This window comes from Nothobranchius furzeri, chromosome 16 (assembly GCF_043380555.1).
Source record: "Nothobranchius furzeri strain GRZ-AD chromosome 16, NfurGRZ-RIMD1, whole genome shotgun sequence".
In the NCBI taxonomy this organism is placed as follows: domain Eukaryota; kingdom Metazoa; phylum Chordata; class Actinopteri; order Cyprinodontiformes; family Nothobranchiidae; genus Nothobranchius; species Nothobranchius furzeri.
This window is the reverse complement of record NC_091756.1, coordinates 34,352,996-34,376,182: the sequence shown is the minus strand read 5'-3', so window position 1 is coordinate 34,376,182 and position 23,187 is coordinate 34,352,996. Positions and strand designations below refer to the sequence as shown.

General features: G+C 41.3%; 3 protein-coding genes across 4 annotated transcripts in view; 1 reads left to right on the top strand and 2 right to left on the bottom strand.

Moving 5' to 3' along the window:
- Positions 1-361: 361 nt before the first annotated feature.
- Positions 362-23,187, bottom strand: part of LOC107387977 (uncharacterized) — a 31,954-nt gene continuing 9,128 nt past the window's right edge. The window contains 26 exon segments of the mRNA XM_070545312.1: positions 362-1,111; positions 1,203-1,309; positions 1,414-1,670; positions 1,747-1,915; positions 2,013-2,277; positions 3,714-3,859; positions 3,939-4,207; positions 4,383-4,545; positions 4,633-4,653; positions 5,009-5,293; positions 7,400-7,460; positions 10,386-10,479; positions 10,745-10,807; positions 11,180-11,339; positions 11,437-11,599; positions 17,790-17,980; positions 18,091-18,159; positions 18,463-18,559; positions 18,629-18,814; positions 18,913-18,984; positions 19,037-19,235; positions 19,437-19,528; positions 19,621-20,033; positions 20,148-20,311; positions 20,387-20,590; positions 20,637-20,822. Of these exon segments, the coding sequence (XP_070401413.1) occupies positions 857-1,111; positions 1,203-1,309; positions 1,414-1,670; positions 1,747-1,915; positions 2,013-2,277; positions 3,714-3,859; positions 3,939-4,207; positions 4,383-4,545; positions 4,633-4,653; positions 5,009-5,293; positions 7,400-7,460; positions 10,386-10,479; positions 10,745-10,807; positions 11,180-11,339; positions 11,437-11,599; positions 17,790-17,980; positions 18,091-18,159; positions 18,463-18,559; positions 18,629-18,814; positions 18,913-18,984; positions 19,037-19,235; positions 19,437-19,528; positions 19,621-20,033; positions 20,148-20,311; positions 20,387-20,590; positions 20,637-20,822 (4,351 nt within the window). The 3' untranslated portion in view covers positions 362-856.
- On the bottom strand, positions 12,310-13,732 carry vkorc1 (vitamin K epoxide reductase complex, subunit 1). The gene is made up of 3 exons (XM_015963281.3): positions 13,438-13,732; positions 12,895-13,004; positions 12,310-12,662 (listed from the first exon to the last, which is right to left on the bottom strand). Exons 1-3 carry the CDS (start codon positions 13,617-13,619, stop codon positions 12,451-12,453), a joined length of 504 nt encoding a protein of 167 aa, XP_015818767.1. The 5' UTR covers positions 13,620-13,732; the 3' UTR covers positions 12,310-12,450.
- On the top strand, positions 16,064-22,799 carry mapk7 (mitogen-activated protein kinase 7). Of its 2 annotated transcripts, none has more exons than XM_015963283.3 (7): positions 16,064-16,324; positions 17,751-18,019; positions 18,106-18,271; positions 18,397-19,883; positions 19,956-20,980; positions 21,066-21,196; positions 21,935-22,799. In XM_015963283.3, the coding sequence occupies exons 2-7, from the start codon at positions 17,755-17,757 to the stop codon at positions 22,080-22,082; spliced, it is 3,222 nt and encodes a 1,073-aa protein (XP_015818769.3). In that variant the 5' UTR covers positions 16,064-16,324; positions 17,751-17,754; the 3' UTR covers positions 22,083-22,799. The 2 variants fall into 2 exon arrangements, with proteins under 2 accessions (XP_015818769.3, XP_070401687.1); XM_070545586.1 differs by lacking the exon at positions 21,935-22,799 and adding an exon at positions 21,304-21,919.

Sequence of the window (23,187 nt, the reverse complement as noted above, 5' to 3'; positions counted from 1 at the left end):
GGTATGAGGCAGGTGGAAGTAGACAGCAGGTAAAAACACACAGCAGTCGAGCTCCAAAAAGTTATTTAAAAAGTTAAAAAAATTAAATAAAAAGCTCACTGTGGTAAAAAAACAAAACAAAAAACAATAAACAAAAAAACGGTTAAAACCAAGAAGGATTAAAACCAGTTAAAAACCAGTAAAAACCGCCAGACTTGACAGCTCGCACAACCAGGTGGTCTGACAGCTCTCCGTTCCGACAGGCTGAGTCCTGGAATCCATAATGATGCATTGCATGAATCATAAAGTAACCGTGGGACCTACTGCCTACCATGGTGTGGTGGGGCAGGGCCCAAACGCTGAAAGCATCAGCAGGAGGCAGTGAGGTTAGTCAAACTACTGTTTTATTTAAAGCAGTGTGACACAAAGTGAACAAGCTAACTAGACAGGACAAGAGTAACAAAAACACACCAGAACGGCAATTCAGAAGAGCTTGTAAGAAGCAACAGGGACAGGTGTGCTGATACAAATCAGGGACAGGTACAACAAATAAACTGGGGAAGCACCTGACACAGCCTAGAGACTCTTTGATGCAATTTCAGGAATGCAGCAAGTACACAGGTGGCAGGAACAGCCAATCACATGTTAGCAAATATCAGCAAAGCCAATAGAGCTTATGAACGTTTCTAGTGGAAAACAGGCTTCAACACAAGCGGCTGTTTCGGCTTGGTTCTAGTGCTCAGCCTGTGTCTATTTAACCCTCCCACTGTCTTCATGGGTGACCCTGCCAGGAAAGTTGACCATTGAGCAGGATTGATGGTTTATCCCTTGAGGTCCACTTGGCAGGGGTGAGGAGTGAGCATCACCTCACCCCTGCCTACAACAACAGGAGCAGTGAGGCAACGGGGACAGTCATGGACAGGAAGGATGAAACACAGAAACCTGATCCTGTCAGCCGTCCTTCAGGTGGAAGCAGGCTGCCCCCTATCTGCCCTAAAAAGAATCTAAACCTTGATATTTTTGTAAAAGTCTGAACACCTGCAGGGACCAATCCACCTTCACTCATTGTAACAACAGCCACCTGGGACCACGATGAGCCTGACTTGCATAAGAGAGCTGCACCTTGATCCACCTGTAGATGAAACAAACCAGTTTGTTTGGGGGGGTAAGAATAGCAGCAAAAGACACATACAATAAACCTATGAAAGGGGTAGATTGTTTACCAGTTGAAGGTCCATAGAAGAAGTGCAAATGTTGTCCAAATCAGAAACATTTACACATTTTACCACCCGAGCTTCTAGGTGTTGAAGCTCTAATCCAGCTTTAATACCTACCAGAAACAAATCCACTCACATTAATCCACTTTATCTGAATAATCCAATCAATCCATGTCCAAGCAAGTATAAAGCAACGCTATTTTCTATAAACTCTTACCAGTAGACTTTGTTCGGTTCCTCCAGCCAGCCACCCAACACTGCCCACTAACAGGAACATTGTGTACCTGCACACACACAGGCTGGACGTTTCTGCTGTAGCTCACTTGCTCCGCCAGCTGCAGCAGAGCAATATTGGAGCCCGTCGTGCTGCTAAATGTGATGTTCACAACACCAACAGATACCTCACATTCCTCAGAGCCATTCACGGAGGGCTGTCCCAGAAACACAGTCCAGTCTTGAACATCAGGATTGGAACTGTGAAAAGAATGTTTTAGGAGAATATGCCCAATATTGTATTATTAAAATGTAAACAAATTGCTTCCATACTCACACAGAGAAGCATTTAGCTGATGTAAGCACAAACTTGTAAGTGATTAAGGTCCCTCCACAAGCATGGAGCCCATTTCTGTGGAGACTAACCATCCATGGAATTGTTCCTCTGACAGTTCTGCTGTGGTTTACTAGAGAAGATTTTATGAAGGCACTGCTGCAAACAGACTCTAAAAAATATGGAAGAATATTTTTAAATGGCAGAAACAACCCAGAGAAAGTAAAATTACTACATTTACTACAAAAAGATCTTTTAAAGGCTCTAACTTGAAGGAAAATCTTCTGTTCTTGCTGAAGATGCTGATGGACCAGGACAGATGAATGTGTTGTCAGGAATTTCTCCACCAGAGGTGAACTGGACAAAACCAGGTTTATCAGACCTGATTTTAGAGCTGATCCAGGGCTGGTAGCGAGACACTCTGGTGTAGACTCCTGGCAGGCTGGGACGAGCACAGCCACGACCAAAACTAACAATTCCAGACTGAACCCAGACCGAGCCCTGCTTGCTCATCATTGGACCTCCAGAGTCTCCCTGAAGTAAACAACAAGTAAACAAAAAACATGTTAATTTTACCCCACAAAGAGATGGATTGAATGAAGCAGCCGTGGAACTCAGAACAAAAATAACCAACTATTGAGCATTACATGTTAACGTGACATCATTTAAAAGAGAATGCTAATATGTCCCAGAATGCTGGTGTGCACCAGGGCTCTGTCCTGGGCCTCTTCTTTTCATTATTTACCTTCTTTCACTAGGCTACATTTTTTGGAAACACAACATCCATTTTTCATTGCTATGCGGATGACACCCTGCTCTACCTCTCTACCAAACCCTCAATCTCACTTCCACCTTTCTCCCTGACCCTCTTTTTACATGCAATTTTTGCAGCTAAAAAATGGCTTGGGGGAATTTCTCATGATGAAATAACATCACATGGTTAAAAAAAGTGGATTTTTCATAATACCTTTAAGGTAACTTTACGTGAGTTTTTATGAGAGCAATCATGCAGGAAATCAAATAAAAAAAACGTTCATTAAAAAATAAAGTAAAGGAACTGAAAGTGTCAGCTATAAGATGATTTGATGACTGAATTGAGAAACAAAGAGCTATATAAATTGTTATTGATGAGTAAGGATAGCTAGGAAAGAAGAGGGACCAGGATTGAAACAAAAATAAATTAGGCAAATAGGTCCTCAAGTAAAACTGATACAATTATCCAAACCAAGAGCATAACTAAAAATGAGAGAACAAAACAAACACCAAACCCCTACACCCAGAGCCGGATTAACGCAAAGGCAAAGTAGGCACGTGCCTAGGGCCTGATTGGCTGGATGGGGCCCAGACAGAGGGACAAAATTAAAAATAAATTAATTAAAATAAAATGTACAAATGTCCTATGATAGAATTTGTGGATAGGACTGCTATCTACAGTTTATTTCAATATTTATTGATTAACTAAAAATAGTGACAATATTTATCTTAACCATAGACTGTTACATTAGCTACGTCACATTAACGCCAGCCCATGACTGTAGCCTACAACTTGGGCGCCACCCAATTAAGGATGTCAGAGAAACGGTCAGAGTCAGAGCGGGACACAACAAAGCTAGAAGGTGTTTTTGGGTAGGCTAACATTCACGATGCTTTTGGGTGCAGCAAAACGTAAAAAATAAAAATGAAGAGAAACAAAAGAAGAGACAGCGGGGGGCTTTAAAGAAGTTTCTGTCGGGCAGCCGTCCGACAGCTGTGAACCTGCACGAGTCAGCAGAGCCAGAGGCCGGGCCCGAGCAAGACCTGGAGGAGACACGACCCGAAGAGGCGGTGGAAGATGCGGCGGAAGACGCTGTAGCACCAACGCAGAATGCCTAGTGTAGTCCATTTATTTAAATCCGGCTCTGCCTACACCATCACACGGTTGCTCTGTGGGTAAAATTCATATATGGTCATTTCTCCTTAGAAGCACCCACCTGACACGAGTCTTTTCCTCCTGATAGAAGTCCAGCACAGATCATGTTGTCTGTGATCACAGTATCTCCGTACAGACAGTCACATTGTCTGTTCCCAACCACTGGAACTTTTACTTCTTGAAGAGTCTCAGGGGAAGGTAAGAATTCTGCAAGAATTTAAAGTATATGAAACTTTTCATACAACAAAAACAGAAACATGAGCATGGTCTTTCCATCCTAACTCACCTCCCTCCCCCACGGTCCCCCAGCCTGTGACCCAGCTCTCAGTACCGTTGTTGAACTCGCTGTCACTCGCTGCCAGACACACCGGTCTGATGTAGTGTGTGAACTTTACAGGAGCGGAGAGTCGGAGCAGGGCCATGTCATTGTCATAAGTGTTGCTGTTATACTTGGGGTGTGAAATGATTTTAGAAACTCCTCTAGACTCTTCATTTGGGTTGTTGCCTTTCAGGTACTGACGGCCAAGAAATACTTGCCACATGAAAATATTTGTTCTAAAAAGAAAGAAAAGGCTAAAAGATTAATGCAACATGAAGCTGTTTCCTGTTCTGTTTTCAGGTGAAAGTTTTCAGGAATGTCAAGTATTTCACTGTGCAGCAAATCCAATCACATCAAATATTTGCCTTCTTCGACAAATACTGATCTAATCCCATTTCTAACGTCTCTCACCCAGAGACGCAGTGAGCCGCAGTCAGCACCCACTCTCTACTGATAAGGGAGCCGCCACAATAAAAGCTGCCAAATTTCAGCAGCTCCACCTGCCAGGGCCAACTTCCAGGAGCAGCATCTCCACCTCCGACTATCTTGGGGTTGAGAGGAGCGATGCCACAAACTATAAGACAGTTTAGTTGGGGTTTTCTGCAGAAACACATGCTCAATAAATTATTTTAAATCAAACATGAATGTATGATGTACTTACCATCAAGTTGTGCATGTGATTCTGGAAATGGGGGAAAGATTAATTTTAGAGAAGATGTGGTTTCCAAATGAGCCATCAAGAAATGTGTTATAATTATATTATGTACTAATGATAAAATCTAAATGTCTGGATTAATTTGTAAAAAAGTTGATTTAGCACATTACAAAGAGCCAAGTTATTATTATAAGCAATTTTCAACTATCTATAATGTGACAAAAATATATTTCACATATTGATTTGAGACACAGTTGAGTGTCAACATACTGAAACAGCTAATAAGATTTTTAGCATTATTCCAAACCACTCATTACTCTATATTTTTGTTTGAACTATTTCTCAGCATTTGAAGACAACATAACCATAAAAACCAGCTTACCTGCAGGGAGAATCAATGCAAGAGCCAGCGACTGGATCAGTTTCCTCAAAGCCATCATGGAACTACTGAATCTCTGTGTTTTTCTAGCTTTATAAACTTTTTTATCAGTCACCTGCTCCCCTGGCTGCTCCGCCCATTGAAACACACTACACAGGTGCAGCTCTGATGAACTAACTGTGATGCGTTCGATTTGTCCTCGGAACTCGGAAATACCAACTTTCGAGTTGAAAAATTCTAATGAAAGGATCAAATGCACCACTAGTACCTCTCTATCCCCTCCATTTGCTTTAATCAGTCATTTGCTGTCCTGCATTTGTTGGTCACATCAGGTCGTTGTAAACAAATTGACTTTATTGACTCAGACAGCAATAAAACCATGAAATCAGAAAACAGCAGACACAAATGTTGGCTCAAAGATGTCATCAAGCTCAGGACATTAGCCCATAGGACAATCATCTAGGATGAGGGGGCAAACCTGTTCAGCCATGTTGTAGAGTTGCTAATGCTAACGGTTAGCTTCTACTAGTTGAGATGTGTTCTGTTCTCTCCTGGCTGCAAAAATCAACATGTTGATTTGGGATGCAGCCTTCCCTGTCGTAAACCAAAATGTGCACATCCATGAATGTTAACTTTTCAGTGTGACATAGAATTTTTATTGTAAATTTTTATGTTTTAGAGAGCTAACATTTATACCGAAGCCAAATTCCTTGTAAATGCAATTTTTACTTGGTCAATAAATCTGAAATCTATGTGGCTTTTTCCTGACTCGACCCCAGGGCTGCCAACACACAATGAGTGTGACACACACACACACACACACACACATTTGACTGTCTTCACATGCTTTCACGCCACACCCCCAATTTCACACACTGAGAAAAAAAATTAATCTGAGCTACAAATGGCGCTACTATACACACTCTCCTAGTTACAGCACTACAAGTTTTGTTTTAAAATAACCTTTTCCAGAACTCGATTGAACAAAAAAATCACAATGTACACAGAACATAGGAGGGGGGATATCAAATAAACAAGTATTTCCAAAAATTGAACAGATTCAAAAGATATGTTGAATGTTCTCAAGATGGCTTCTACAAAAACAGTTAATGTGTCACGTTGGATGGAGATGTGGAAGCAAAAAGTAGAGATGCAGGAAGGCACAGAGAGAGTGTTGGTTACTTTATTAATTAAGGCAACTGGAGGCAAGTCCAAAAAACTCAAAGCTGAGGCAAATCCCACAGCTCAAAGCTGGAGCAAAAGGAATGTTGTCCTTCAAGTTATTTGTAAGTAGACTTTTAGTAAAGATACAAAGTTTTATAAATGTGTCCACAGATGTTAATCCAGTCACACCAGGATCCTCCTTCCAGATTCCAAAGGAACAATTCTCAGAATATAAATGTAAAGTCAACCAAAGAGGAGATAAGCAACCTTCTAGGAAATTGGACCCAGTGAATCATCCAACATGCAGAATGGAACAAATAAAGTAATTTTCCAGTCAGGAATTTTGAATCCTAGAATTCAGCACCCCAGGCTGATTGGCTGGCTGTAACCAGTGTTGGGCAAGTTACTTCAAAACTGTAATACGTTTATTACGTGTTACCCTCATTTTAAAGTAATTCATTAAATTACAATATTACTGATTATAAAATGTAAGGCATTACACTACTTTTGCATTACTCTAAGTTACTTTCAACAAAACAACTTCAGTATGAGTTTGGTAATCTAATGCCTGGTGAACTCATGACACATGCGGTGGAAGGTGATGTGTCTGAGCTAGGACTGCTGTTAAAAACAGTTCTTTAGAAGGCTTGTTTATGAAATAAATGAAACAACAAACTGTACTCTCAGCACGCTGCCATCTTCGATTAACTGAGCAGGGAGTGAGGTGGTGGGGGCTCCAAGTCTATTTAGCCTTGGTCCCCAAATGCCTTGATACGGCCCTGGATGAGGGACTGACTTTTGAGGGTGCTCTGATTCTATCACATGTATAAATATTGAATGCTTATATATTATTGCTTTTCACTGGTAAAAATGAGTATTGGGGATAAATCTACCAACTTTTTGTTTTTTCAAGCACTTTGCTTTGTTTTCTTGATTTTATTTGAATAATTTCCTTCCCTTTCTCTCTCTCTAACCTTCCTGCATGCTGCATGTTTTCTCCGTCTTCCAGAAAAAACTGTTTCCTAGACTTCAAAACTTTCTAACTATCAGCCAAAGGGATCTTCACATGCACGGCGCTCCAGCAGCAATGAGTTGAAATCACCGGGGCCCAGATCAACTCAGATGAGGCAAAGCATGTCAGAAAAGTACAGAATACCAGAGAACATGCGCTGATATGAACGATCGCAGGTGAATTATTTTGTTTTAGTGGAGCGATTTTGTGAATGTTACAGCGGGCACGGAGCGCGCAGGACGCAGCTGGGGTATTTGAGCCGTTACCGCTGCGTCCTCTCTACTCATAGAATGCTCGCAAAGCTGAGTCCATAAATGACGTCATATATGCAGATACTGGATCTTTTTTCGGGTTTCCCGCAATTTGAATTTTTAAGAAACGCATCTTGATTCTGGGTTTAAAATGCATTGTAATTACTGCGTTACTGACAATTGTACTGAGTAAATATTACCATTTTCTTTCCCTGTAATGCCTTACATTACCACATTACAGCAAAAAGCAATGCGTTACAGTAATTAATTACTTCTGTACCGCATTACTCCCAACACTGGCTGTAACTGATGGAACATAAATTCTGCTCTGAAGCAGGACATCCTGAAGGAGAATACCTGACCTTTGACCTTAAACCTCAGCACCTTGGGCATCCGATAAGGTTGTGAAAGAGCTTTATAAATAAAGTTAAATAAAAAAGGTGGTTTTCCTGGTAAACCCTCGAGTGTGGCAGAATTGAAACAAATTTTGAAGTAGAGTGGGACAAAATCCCTTTGTGAGACTCATTGATCACAAAAGCTTGATTGCAGTTGTTGCTGTTAAAAGTTGATAAAACCAAGTATTAGATTTAATTATGTTTTCATTTATTTTAGGGTTGGTTTAGATTAAACTGTTTATATTAAGTGAAATCATTGTTTAAATATATTTTCTCAGGTTTTCTTTGTCTTATATTTAAAACATTAAATTGTGACCAAATAAAGCAAAATTAAAAGAAAAGTGGGCAGATATCTGTATGTAATAAATGTAATTGAACTTACACTCTACCCCTGGAGGAGCAAGAGTTAAACTAGGAATTATTTTGTGAAAAAAAAACTTTATTGGTGATTACACATTCTTCGTAAATTAGATTTTTAAAACACAATAGTGAGCAGAGCATCAGTGTGGCTTCAAACAGGTCAGTACCCGAGCCAAGTTTATTTAGAGTCTTTTAAAAACAGGAGGCATGGACCAAAGTGCTGAACAAAATTAAAAAACCTCAAACAAATCAAAAAACAACATTTGGAATAAAGTCAAATGGCAGGGGACAATCAAAAGACAAATAACACTAAACCTGGTCGAATGGGTATAGATGGGTTTTAAAGGCAGTTTTAAAAACAGTTAAGAAGAAGAAGAAGAAAATAATATCATTTCTATAGCGCCTCTCAAGCTAAAAATCACGAGGCGCTTTACAAAAACAAAAAATGTAAAAATATAAAAATGCATTTAGAAAATGTTTAAAAATATATTAAAAATGAGCAAAAATAGATGATTGGGATTTAAAATAAAATGTTAAGAAAGAGAGAGAGTGAACAGGAAAGAGGGAAATCAGTGGATCCTGAGGAAGGTGGAATAGGTGGGGAGAGTAGAATAAAGAGAGTGGTGAAGAAGGTCATCCAAAAGCCAGCTTGAACAAGTGAGTCTTCAGCTGCTTTTTAAAGGAGACCACTGAGTCCACTGATCTCAGGATCAGGGGAGAGAGCTGCAGAGTCTGGGGGCCACAGCAGCAAATGATCTGTCAACTTTGATCTTTAGCCTGGTGCATTGCACAACTAGTAGGCTTTGATCGCTGGACCTCAGGGACCTGCTGGGGGTGTAGGGACTAAGAGGATCACCAATGTAAGATGGTGCTTGTCCATGTAAGGCCCTATAGACCAGAACCAGGATCTTGAAATGAACCCTGAAGTTGACTGGCAGCCAATGAAGCTGGAGGAGAAGCGGGGTGATGTGGGTTGTTTGGAGGACTTGGTCAGAAGCTGAGCACAGGCATTCTGAACCACCTGTAGACGGTTCAGGGAGGTTCTGCTCAGACACGTGAAAAGAGAGTTACGGTAGTCTAAGCGTGAGGAGATGAAGGTGTGGATAACTGTCTCAAGTTCAGAGCGAGACAGAATGGGACTCAACTTAGCAATGTTCCTGAAGAAGAAGAAGAAGAAGAAGAAGAAGAAGAAGAAGAAGAAGAAGAAGAAGGCATTTATTTATATAGCACTTTTCACAGACACAAGTCACAAAGTGCTTCACAGATTAGGATGTCTCTTAATCTTAACTGGCAGTGCATTCCACAATTTAGAAGACAATCTTTTATATAGCACCTCTGTAGATAAAAATCACGAGTGCTTCTCAGAAGCAAAAACAGAAAAGAAATTAAAGTATAAAAAGATTTAAAAAATGATTTAAATATGTTTACAAGGAGAAAAGAACAAAGAAAATGTAAGGAAAGGGAGAGCGACAATTAATAGGAAAGAGGAAAATCAATGGATCCCGGGAAAGGTGGAATAAGAACAGAATAAGGAGAGGGTAGTGACTAAGGTCACGCAAAATCCAGCTTGAACAGGTTAGTTTTCAGCTGCTTTTAAAAGGAGACGACTGAGGCCTAGTCCACACGTAGCCGGGTTTTTAAAAAAATGAATAACCGCCCCTACAAAAACTTGCATCCACACCACCTCGTTTAAAAAAAAACTCTGTCCACACGTACCCGGATAAATACGTTGTTAAGGACATGCCAGACCTGTAGGCGGCAGTATTTCCCCCGTTCTTAACCTCGTCCTTCGTCTGTGGTCTTCCGCAAGGAGCAATAATTCCGCTTGCAAGAACAAACAAGCAAAAAGCGCTTGGACAATTGATAAAGCGAGCGCAGCTCTGAGGGCATCCATGCTGCCGGCTAGTGTAAATACAGGTCGCACACGTGATGTCAGCATTTTTTGTCGAGGAAAGTGACGTTGCGGACCTTAAAACTCCGGTTTTGTCTGTCCACACGCAGACACCCAAAACGGAGAAAACGCAGATCTTCACTTTGGCCGGAGTTTTTAAAAAGATCCGTTTTCGTGTGAAAAAACTCCGTTTTCGTGTGGATGACTGGCCAAAACATAGAAAAATATCTACGTTTTGGTAGATCCCCAGCTACGTGTGGACAGGGCCTAAACCTAAAAGACAGGGCAAAAATAAACCACTAATAACCAGATGGGTGAGGAGGACTAATCTAAAGACAACTAGGAAAATCAGGGAGTGACTAGGACACAAGAGGAGAGCCTGAAGTGGGAACAGGAAGGGGCTGGGGAACAAAGGGACACAGAACATGAGATAGAGGGAAACAGCAACACACCAAGAACAGACCCCTGAGGTTCCCCTCACAGGGCAAGTCGCCTAGCTTTATGCAGAAGCTTCTCCCTGAGAGATTGGACCTAACCCACTCCAGATCACATCCAGGGATCCCCACCTACTGCTCAAGCTGAGATAAAGTATTGTGGTCTATGGTGTTGATATCTGTTGAGAATAAAACCAACATTTGTGGCATTGAGCTTAAGTCGCCAAATTACCATTCTACGAGATTACAAACCTTGAACCCAACAGACCGGTACCAGGTGCATGAGCACTGCCAACTATAAAATAGTTCAAAAACATGCTTAATGTTCACCAACTTACAAACTGCACACGTACTTAAGAAGAGGTTCAACTGAACTGACCTGGATTGGAATGTTTATTATGTGAAGTGCCTTGAGATGACTCTTGTCGTGATTTGGCACTATATAAATAAAATTGAATTGAATCAAACGATAGAATCCATGTTTTCTACCTCATCAACACCCCATGACAATAAGCAGCTACACAAAAGGCTGGAAAAAAGGGTAAATACACATATTGAAAAAAAAAAACCCACACATATAGCGACAATGCAAAATGACCCCATCACTGTTTTGGTCGTGGCTGTGCTCGTCCCAGCCTGCCAGGAGTCTACACCAGTGTCTCGCTACCAGTCCTGGATCAGCTCTAAAATCAAGTCTGATAAACCTGGTTTTGTCCAATTCACCTCCAGTGGAGAAGATCCTGACGACACATTCATCTGTCCTACTCCCATCAGCTTCTCCAATAACACCAGGAACTCCAACTCCTTCCAGTGAGTGTCTAAAAACGCTTTGGTTTTAAAGAATACAAGCCTTTGGTCAGACTGTACCTGTTTTACATCCACAGCTGGCTCAGAGTAGACCTCTACTGTCTAAATCAGGCTTACCGTGCTTCCAGATGTCCTGACAAGTCGATAAAGTGGATCGTTCCTGCAGACGTTTAGAGCTTTGGTTTAGGACGTGGCGGATAACCTTCCACTCCTGAAGCACTTCTGAAAGAAATGGGTTTCTCTTTTTCTGTCTTTGATTGTCCGAATCTTCTAAATGTCTCTGTTGGAATTACTGGTTGAATAGTTTTTACATGAAATTGTGATTATTAGTGTCTTCTTCAAAGAGCAATTGTTTTTGCTAATTAGTTTGTTATTCATGTTTTCCTTATTTACGTTTACACAGAATAAAGTTATAAAAACAATAACAATCAGAGGCTGTTGCTGTGAAGAAGCTCCTAATTATTTTTAATAGAATTGTTTAGATTTTAGTTTGTCTTTTTTGCTTAGTTATACATTCTTGTGATCTTTTCCCAATGTTGTATTCATTTTGGACATAAAACTCCTAAAAGGTGTGTTTTGTTGACAGACAAACCTGTAAACAATAAATAAAAAGCAACTTTGGGCACTTTGTAACCAGCAGATCACTAAAAAACATGTAACATTTTTTCTGGAAAACAAAATTCCAACTCCAACAATTTAAGGTAAAAGCAGGTTAACTTTGTTTTAAGTGGGCTATCTAAACATTTACTGTCTGTTGCTAACTTTTGAAAAGTATATTTGTTCATTTTCTCATTATTTAGTACAGAAAACAAACAATTCATCTTTCCAGAACTAGATTAAAACTGAGTATTTGGCTCTATCTGCTGGCCCATCTGAGTATCTGCATGGTGCGGAATCTGATTTTGTCTCCATTTCTGTGATTTGAGATAATTAGCTAAAATTAAACAATGTCACAACAGTCTTAAAATGTGTAATGAGCTTCACAAAGACTGATTAACACAAGATTTAATAAAATCATCCAACTGATCTTCTGAGATGAATTTTAAACAACTTAATTTTCTAACTATGAGTAAAAAAAATAAAATAAAATAAAACAAGCAGCTTGATTTTACAAAAAAATCTCACAAGTATTTATCCTGTCTTTTCTTTCATCTCTTCAATTGCTCTCCTTCGTTTCAGGTTGGTATAGAGCAGAGCAAAATTGACGATGTATGTGGACACACACACCATGCAGAAATCTCCCAGAACAAAGGCCAGAATAGATGCGAGATAAAGAGAACCAGCCATGGACACCCAGGAGGACAGGACCAAGGCCAGGGCTGCTTTTCTGGACGGAGACAGTCCTGCAACAAAGACATGAATTACAGTCCCAGTTTGTGCAGAAGCAATCCCATAATCTTTGGTACGTTCTTGCTGTGTCTGATTTCGAATTCCATTTTTGGTTCTTTTTTAAAAACACAGAAAAGGTTTCCCATAATTTTCATATATGTAATTAAAATACAAACCAAACCACAGAAGACAAAGAAAAAAGCTTTCAGTCTAAAAACGCTGTTCTGGATTTAACATCAGACTAACCGAGGCCCATCTGTAGAGTGTAAAATATGATGCCAAGCAAACTGTTGGGTTGGTTCAGGGGGCTGTCTTTGTCCACGAAGAACTGGACCAGACCAAAACCACGTCCCCATCTGCAGAAAAAAAGAGTCAAAGTTCAGGCAAAACGCTTGTCTTGATAAATTACGTTTTTGCTTCTATTAAAACCCATCCATCCAATTGTCTTGTTATTCGTAGATAAATACTCCCACAATTTAAAATTGCATTCAAATGATTAACAAAATACTGTTTAGCAAAGGCTTTGGCATGTCTAGCAGAGGGACTCTGAGCTTTTCTGGAACAACAAGAAAGATAATTCCAATTGTTTTAAACAGCTACTCTAACAAAGACCAGTGTGCATGTGCATATTGGTGCAAGTGATGGAAAGTATTTCAATAATTTAACACGTGGATACCAAAGAGCTAGCAATCCCACGAGGAATCTGTTCTTGCGAAAATAAACCATATCAGCGAGGTTTGTTGGTTCTGCAGCTGTCTAAACAGAGCGAGGGGAGGAGAGATCTCCTACCTGGAGGTGAAAACCTTGGAGCAGCTCACGGATTCCCCCAGGTCACACATAGCTCTGTAGTCTGGGTCTCTCTCTCTGGAGATTTCCACATGGAGGGCATAAACAGACAGACACAGACCGAACAAACACAAAAACACTCTCGCTTTTCTCTCCCATCTCGGTAAACCCTGACGCGCAGCCATAAGGGAGACTTGGAACTATTATTTGTGTCGAACTGAAGAACTGACCCCTGGAACCGAACAGAATCCTCACGCAAAGCAACGTGTTACGTGTTAGAAACGCCATTTTCACTTCTGATTGGTCTAATAGTGTTTCATCCCTCTCTCTCTAACTGGACGATTCGGTCCACGTGTTACAGCAGACAGGAAGAGTTCTCTTGTTTCTTATTATTATATTTTTTATTTAGTAAATTTACAAACAAACATGGCACTTTGACAATGTTAAGTCCAAAACTTAAATTCAAAAGGAGCAGTTAACTTGCTATAACATTTGTAAATATCTAGTAATAAGACAACAACAAGAGACAAAAGAACATAAAGAACAAGTAGAGTACAGCTTTCAATGAGGGTACAGCATTTATCATATAGAAATAGGAAATCACTTTGGAAGTTCAGCTAACGTGTTATATAGATTTTTGCTATATTTGTTGAGGTGTTTCAGAGATTTTAAACATAATTGAAATTCTATTAAAAAACATTGAAGACATGGGATGATTGTAAAATTCATTGTTTATGGGTACAAAATTGGTTGTTTCTTGTTTAAAGGGACTTTTCGGACTTTTGAATTTTTATGCTCGCGATTGCCCCCTCAGGCCAAAAGCGTAACGGCAGCTTCAATAGTAGGCTTGTGCACGAGGCGCGCATGCTGTACGTGCACACTCCTTAAGGAAAATATATAACAGCTGAGACAGTCCCGTGTGTGTGTGTGTGTGTGTGTGTGTGTGTGTGTGTGTGTGTGTGTGTGTGTGTGTGTGTGTGTGTGTGTGTGTGTGTGTGTGTGGCCCGGAGGACAGAGGACAAGAGAACACTCAGTTAATTAATTAAATAATTTGGTTCTGTACTCTTCAGCACAGCCGACAAAGGTTTAAGATGGGTCAGTCCTCCTGCATGCTCAGATCATTCCCTTCCCTTGCTTGAACAATTGTTCCAAAATGAAAGTTGAACCCACATCTTTTTTATTCGTGAATTCAATGCCTTTCGGTGAGTCTCAAAAAAAAATTTGGGCATCTTATTACTGTAAAAAACATATACCATCAATGTAAATATAGTCGAGTGTTCACCAAACTAGGGTTCTTATGTAAATCACAGAGGTGTGACCAAGTCACTGCTTTGCAAGTCACAAGTAAGTTACAAGTCTTTCCAGTCAAGTCAAAGACAACCAAGTCCAAGTCGAGTCCAAAGTCAATGATATGGAAGTCCAAGTCAAGTCCAAGTCCTTAACTTTGAATTTTCAAGTCATAATCAAGTCATCTGTCCAACTTCAATTGAACCCTCCTACTGTCCTAATGGGTGACCCCGCCAGGAAAGTTGACCATTGAGCAGGAATGACGGTTTATCCCTTGAGGTCCATGTGGCAGCAGGGGTGAGGTCATATAAACCATCAACCCTGCTCAATGGTCAACGTTCCTGGCGGGGCCACCCATTAGGACAGTGGGAGGGTTAATGACAATGATAATAAATAAATTCCAGAAATAAAGCTTCTTTAAAATCCATTTATTTGCTGAAACAAGTAAAAAGTGCAACTGAAATAGATTACAAACAAAGTGCTGCTGCATTTAGCAGAACAAGATCAAACCCAGAACGAAGAATGATGTAAGATTTTTGTTCATGTCATGTCCCTTTTGTGCTAAAATATGAAAAACGCTCAAGTCGTCATCAAGTCAACAGATGCAAGTCGATTCATATCGCAAGTCATTGGAGTTCAAGTCTAAGTCAAGTCGTAAGTCTTTATAGATTTTATCAAGTCAGAAGTCATTAAAATAAACACTCGAGTCTGACTCAAGTCCAAGTCGTGTGACTCGAGTCCACACCTCTGTTAAATCGTGTTGTTATAATTGAATACGACACATTTACCGGTTCTGGACAAATTGTGTTGCTTTGTTCAAAAAGTACAAAGTACACAAACCATGAAAGCAAATTAAAACAGTATTTAAAATTGGTATCATACGTAAGCTCACATCAAAAACGTGCCTCAACAGGCTAAAAGCTATTATTTTAAAAATGTCATCTTTTCTGAAAAAAAAAAAATTAACTAATGTAATTTGTGCTTTAATTCTATTTAGAAGGGGGGTTCAGTAAGATCTTATTTAAAACAAACTTTTATTAATTTTCTGCCGAAAGATAATTCCTCCTTTTTAGAAGTCTTTTGACTAATATTTTATTATTTTACCATTTAGAATTTGCTACAGTCCCTTGATTGCTCCATATACAAATTGTTTGTATAACACTGGCTGGTATTTTTTGCTCGATCGGAATCTGGCAAATTGCAGCGTCGCCACCCAAAATTAAATAAATACCACAGAGCCCTTAGTGTCCAATGTAAAGTCCCGCCCTCTTTAGACGTTCTCTATTCCTATTGGTTAGTTTTCTGGTCCTCCTCTCCTTTAATTGGTCCGCCGCTTGGCACTCAACTAAAACATGGAAGTGATTGAGGAAGCTGCAGACAAAACAACTGTATAATCGTGCAGGTTGGCGATTTAAAAAAGAGTGGACCGTAGGGGCTTTGCTCACGACTTGGACGCATTGTACGCAATTTGTAAACGGGGTTTCGAAGTGTGAAGTTTTGTTTTCATGTGGATGAAGTTATGGTTTTACGGCTCAAGAGAAACCTAGAGCCTCACGTAACGTTAACTAGCCGACGCCCCTGTGGGTTAGGCTGCTCCTGTCAAGTAAGTTATTCTTTGTTACCATGTAACGTCAATGTTTAAATGCTGTAATCATCCGCTTCAGTTGGGTTCGTCATCAGGCTTCTCTAAACACTAAAAGCTACAGGTTTGGTCTAAAAGAGTTCAATCCAGGCCTCAAGGTGTGAAGTAAACGAGGAACAATGCACTGCTAAAAATAAAGGAAACACAAAAATAAGACACCCTAGATCTGAATGAATGAAGTATCGTTATTAATCTCATGAGGGATCTCCTCCGAGATCTGGACTAAAGCATCCACCAACTTCTGGACAGTGTGTGGCAACGTGGTGTTGGTGGATGGAGCGAGATGATGTTCCAGATGTGCTCAATTAGACTCAGTTCAGGGAAACGGGCGGGCCAGTCCATAGCATCAGTGCCTTGTCAGGTGAAACTGACTGTTGCTTCCTAAGTGGACAATTTGGTTTCACAGAAGTGTGATTGACTTGGAATTACATTGTGCAGTTTATGCGTTCACTTTATTTTCTTGAGCAGTGCATTTAAACCAGGAGCACGTACGAGCTATCTCATATACTACATAAATTAATTAATGAAAAGGCAATAAAATAAAGATAAAATAATATTTTTAAGATGATTAATGTCTCCGTGCTGTTGGAATACACACACACACACACACACACACACACACACACACTCTATGTGTAACTTTTTCACAGGCTGGCAAAGTATGGGATTTTTTCCAAGTTCGGATTAGTACAGAAGAAAATGAAAAGACTTGAAACTCTACGTTTATGTTTATTCCCAGAAAAAAAATATGACTGAATAATGCATTATGGCAGTCAATGGCATAGATGCCATTAATTACAGTTAACAGCTGTGTATTAAACCTTAACAGAAGATCATTTTGAATTAAATTTCAAAAACAGACAGAAAAATGAATGAAAATAATAAAATAAGATCCAGAGTTGTCTAAAATTTGTGCAAACTCTTAATGCTTTTTTAGTGATTCCATTAATTTTTTTAAAATGACATCTGAGGTTACGTCTTATTTCTTCATAGACAGTTAAATGAACATTTTTACCTATTCAATAATCCCAGGTGTACCTCTGCTCAAATAATTTTTAAATGTTACCACAAACATTTTTTTCTTTGATTTAGCAAAACAATTTACTAAGTAAACATAATAACTTCAGAACATATTATTAAGGTTCACCAACAGTCTATGTTTTCATGGTTTACGTCTGGCCCATTTCATCAGTTGGTAAGAGTGTTTAATACCTTTTTTAAATAAGCAGAGAAACTTTGTCTTTATAAACATGTAAAAACTTAAAACGCTTATCAATCACAACATTGACTTCATAATCATTTATGTAATAATAAAATAATATTTGACAGATATTCAGAGAAGGACATGGGAAACAATATAACTTACGGACTCACTTTGGTACTACAGAAACATGTCCACTGAGCGCTGTGGAGATGCCAAAAGCACCATGTCGCCTGAAAAAATGGCCACCGAAAACAGCAGAGAGAGCCAGAACCAGCGTGAGGCCGAGGCAGCAGGCAGCACCTCAGACACCAGCACAGCAGCAACAAACCTGGCTTTGCTTAAAGCGCACTCTCTAGATGTGAAGTTCGATGTTGGGGAGGAGTACGATATCATAGAAACCATTGGTACTGGTGCTTATGGCGTCGTTTCATCGGCCAGAAGAAGGGACAACGGTAAGGAAGATGTCTTTAAAGAGTTTGGAAAATGTCCTCTGTTTGAAATAAGTCACGATGAAATGTTCTACATGTGCACTCCACAGGCAAGCAGGTGGCGATAAAGAAGATCTCCAATGCTTTTGAAGTGGTAACAAATGCTAAACGAACATTAAGAGAGCTGAAGATTCTCAAGCATTTCAAACATGACAACATTATTGCCATCAAAGACATCCTACAGCCGAACCTTCCCCACTCTGCCTTTAAGTCCGTGTATGTAATGTACTTTATTGTTTTTGTGATGCCAACTCTGCACATATCTGAACATTACACTGTTGCAAACACAAGATCCTTAGTATTTGGTCAGCTGCTTGTCTAAGTCATCTCTGTGTGTGCAGGTATGTGGTGTTGGACCTCATGGAGAGTGACCTACACCAGATCATTCACTCTGCGCAGACTCTAACCCCTGAGCACACGCGTTACTTCCTGTACCAGCTCCTCCGTGGCCTCAAATACGTGCACTCTGCCAATGTCATCCACCGCGACCTCAAACCCTCCAACCTGTTGGTGAATGAAAACTGTGAGCTGAAAATTGGTGACTTTGGCATGGCGAGGGGTCTGAGTTCACACCCAGAGGAGTCTCACTCCTTCATGACGGAGTACGTGGCGACCCGATGGTACCGTGCTCCTGAGCTGCTTCTGTCTTTGAACCATTACAGTTTGGCCATTGACATGTGGTCTGTGGGCTGCATCTTCGCTGAAATGTTGGGCCGTAAACAGCTTTTTCCTGGGAAACATTATGTGCACCAGCTCCAGCTGATTTTGAGTGTGCTAGGCACTCCTCCTGAGGATTTGATCAGCACCATTAGAGCTGAGAGGGTCCGTTCCTATGTTCAGAGTCTTCCACCGCGGACCCCTGTGCCTTTGGCTAAACTGTACCCCCAAGCTGAACCGGAGGCTTTAGGCCTATTGGCGGCTATGTTGCGCTTCAATTCCCGTGAACGCATCAGCGTGAAGGACGCACTGGAGCATCCTTACCTGGCTAAGTACCATGACTCGGACGACGAGCCCAGCTGTGTGCCAGCTTTTGACTTTGAGTTTGATAAGCTTCCAATGAATAAAGAACAAATTAAAGAGGCCATTTTGATGGAGATCCAGGACTTTCATAAAAAGAACCTGAACTGTCGTCAAAGACTCCAGTTCAGGCCTTTGCCTAGGGCCCATAGTGGAGCGGCAGCTCAAAACAGCAACCAGCAAAGAGCTCAACCAGTAAATGTGGACCTGAACAAACAAATGGCACAGCACACACAAATCCAGCAACCCAGAGATGTGAAACCTCATCAGCAACACGATCAGCCACCAGCAGATGTGAGCCAAGCATTTTCAAACCAGATAAAAACCTTTCATAAGCCTGCAGATCTTTTAGAAGTCGTCCCACCTCATGTGACCCATAATTTCCCCCTCCTCAGTAAAAGCCAAGCGTGTCCCGTTGATGTGGACATGCCCAGTGCCAACTCTGACAGTGGTCAGCTGGAGACAATTGATTTAACAACCCCAGTGTCCACTCAGGATGCTCCGTCTGAATCGATGAGAGTCAGCGAGTCCCAGCTGCCTCCTAGCACCCAGAGCCGGCCCGTGGCCTCCATCCCTGCGACACAAGCACAGACCATCACCCCCCTTCCCACCACTGTGCCTTCACTTTCTCTGTCGGCAGCGCAGGCCCAGTCTCTGTCCCAGTCACTTTCCCAGTCTCTGTCCAAGAATGCAAGGCCTCCTCCGCGTGCACCAGAGGGAACCAGGAAAGGCACCGCCATTTCAGACGATACTAAAGCTGCACTCAAGGCAGCCCTACTGAAATCAGCTCTCAGACATAAAGTCAGGACCGGTAAGTTCATTTTTCTACCATCCTCTCTGGTATGCTTCCCTTTCTCGATTTGATTCTGATTGTGTTTTGCAGATGGAGGTGTCTCAGTTCTGGGCACTGACGCGGTTATATCAGGAGGCATCTCGTCTTCTACTCCTGAGTTGCGGCGGCCTGTCACAGCCCAGGAGCGTCAACGAGAGAGAGAAGAGAAAAGAAGGAAGAGGCAGGAACGCGCAAAAGAGAAGGAGAGGAAAATGAAAGAAAAGGAAAGACGAGAGGGAAAACAAGGGGATTTGCTGGGTGGTGTTCTGCTGAGCGACAACGACAAAAGCCTGCTGCAGCGCTGGACGAAGATGATGGACAGCTGCAGCGACAAATCCCATAATGCTAGTAACGAGGGACCAAAGGGTAAGGATTGTAACTCACACAGATGTGTCGGCGAAAACGTCCTGAACAATAAAACTGACAGAGACGTGAGGAAAATTCAGTCAAATGAGCCTTTGGTCCCTCAGATGAAAAGAAACCAGCCGGGGCTGTTTCCTCCTCCCAACACGCAGCAGCTGCCTTTCTCCAAGTCTCCAGCAGATGTCGTCGCTGCTGTGAGCGGAGGGGTGGATATCATGACCGTCACCGGTGGATTAGTTAAAAACGGCTCACTCAAACCTTGCGCTGACAGCAGCATTCCGGGTGGATTCGGCTGTGGAGTGGGGAGTTGGAGCGGGCAGCAGCTGGAGACCAGGCCTTCTCAGCAACCCAACAGAACATCGCAGTCACCACCGAGCTTCCTCCAGCCTCATGGTCAGACCCAACACCACCCCAAACCTCAGCTGCAACCCCTCGAGAGTTTTTTGTCGAAAGCCTCGACGGTGAACACCCGAGAGATGAACGGGAACGTTAGAGGTCAGAACAACGTCAACCCGTTGACTACGAGCACAGGCCCGATGGAGAAGCTCTGTCCTTCTGTAGAAGAGAAAACACAGAGTACAAACCATCTCCCTGCGACGTTAGGAGTTCCCTCCCAGCCCCATCCCAGTTTGGGATTCACAGATACTGGTCAGCAGGGACCCCCCGCTGCTCCTGACATCAATAAAGTAACACAGCAGCTCTCAAAGTCCCAGGTATGCTTTTTTACAAACACTCCCTCTCCAGTCAGATTCTCTCCTCGTTCAGTTGACCCAATATTTTCCACTCTTCCTGTGTCAGGTGGAGGATATTTTACCTCCTGTGTTCTCAGTCACCCCAAAAGGCAGCGGGGCGGGATACGGCGTGGGCTTTGATCTGGACGATCTCCTGAACCAGTCTCTAACAGACCTGCAGCACTGTGACCGGGACAGGTGAGGTCCAGATCTGTTCCGTTTCCATCGTATGATTCATTCACTGTTTATTACCAGCTTACCGTCTTTGCGTCCCAGCTTTGATATGTCACCCATTTTCTCACCAGATTCAAAAGTTAATGAAGCAGATGGAGATCAGACGACCTTGTGTGGTAGTTAGCTGCTGAGATCAAGGGCCTGCAAAACTCAGCAATCTGATCAAGATAGTTGAAGCTTTCTTAGTTTGCTGGTTTTTACTCCTTTTCAGTATATTTACTTATGTAAGCCATTCAGCTCAACCAATAAAGAATAAAAATGCTCCTAATATCAAGAATTAAAAAAGAAAACTCTTTCATGACGATTCCCCAAAAGCCATTAGCCATTTCTGGCTTGCTGAAAGTTCTTTAGAGATCTTGATTCTGGTTTGGCTGCATTATCCGTCCCGTGCTTTGGTAATAGTCGAGTATTCGATGAAAATTCCGGAATGGAAAATAAAATAATCTGGTTCATTTTAAGGAAACAAAGAAATGAAGGCTCGACTCCTGCAGCTATGTCATTCAGTCTTTGTGTAATGGATTTAACTTAAACTTTTTTATACAAGTGAATTAAACCAAAGTTTATGAGCAAGCTCTTCAAGCAGCCAACTGACTTTAGCCAAACGAGCTGCAGCCAAGTCACCATTCACACATCATGCCGCTTTCACGTGAAAACCAGTTTCGTTCACTGTTTTCTGCATTTTTCTCTCTCTCTCTCCACCAGCTACGACTCAGCCCCTCTCTCGGCCTCCCTCTTATCTGATTGGAGCGAGGTCCACCGCATGACTCCAGCTGACCTGGAGTCTCTGCAGCAGGAGCTACAGCTCGGCTCTCCCATGATCCTCTCTGATACCATCCCCCCCGAAGCCTGACTCACTCCTCCCTCCAAACAATCGCGTTTTGCTTTTGTTTTCCCAAACCATCTAACATCTGAACAGAATTCCATCAAGCACAAAAATCCTACAAGGATTTGAGCCATTTTAGGTGTTTTTGTCAGTGTAAAGGTTAGTCACACTCACCCAGTGTTGATGGCTTACTGAACAGCCTCTATGCAGAGAAATAAAGTTTACATCAAAGACTGATGAACCAATGACTAGTCAGAGATGCAGTTTTAAAACGGCTCCAATCTGCCATCTTATAGCAATGGAACCACACTTTTCTAACCTAACTTTGCTTTGTTTCACTTTACATGGTTATTTATATGGATTCCTGGTTGAATTAACACCAGCAGCACCTAAACGTAACTTCACTGCAGGTCAGGGAATTAATGGTTTTCCCTAAGTTAAGTGAAAGCAATGTGAAGGGGTAAAATGTTTGTGAACTTCAGTGACATTTCTGAGATTGGAGCCATTTAGTCTTGACTGAAATCACACTAGTCCTCAGTTCAGACCTGTAGCAGGTGAGCAGTTTTTCTGAACTGAGGCCATTTAGGAATTCTACTACAGATAAATGTAATCAGTCATAATTTATTACACAAACTGTTTCAAATATCCCAAAACAGCCATTTAAGAGGACTTTTGAAATCGGTTTTTGTTCATTTAAAACCTTCATGCTTTGCCATCTGTGGATTAAAAACATGTCATCACTCATCCCTGGAGGTGTGATAATTATTTCATGTTTAGGCAATAGAAATGGCTTTTTTTAAACCAACAAGAGTAAAAGAAGAATTCACCGTAAACTTGAATGGGCGGTTAAGACCCAACGATTCGATCCAGATTGAGAGAATAGACCAAACACGGACCTTAAAAATATCTTTATTTCCAATCCAAGTCAAAAATGGTATAGTGATCTGATTCAAAGTAAAAAATGGAAAAACAATCATGGCCAATCAAAGCTCAAGATGTAACATTATTGCTATAAAACCCTTTGTTTAAAGTTCCATATGGCTTTGTGCACATTTAAGATACAAATAGATTTTACTGTGACTAAGAAGTATTACCAAAACACTCTTTCATTAAAATCCTTCATTCTGAGTGC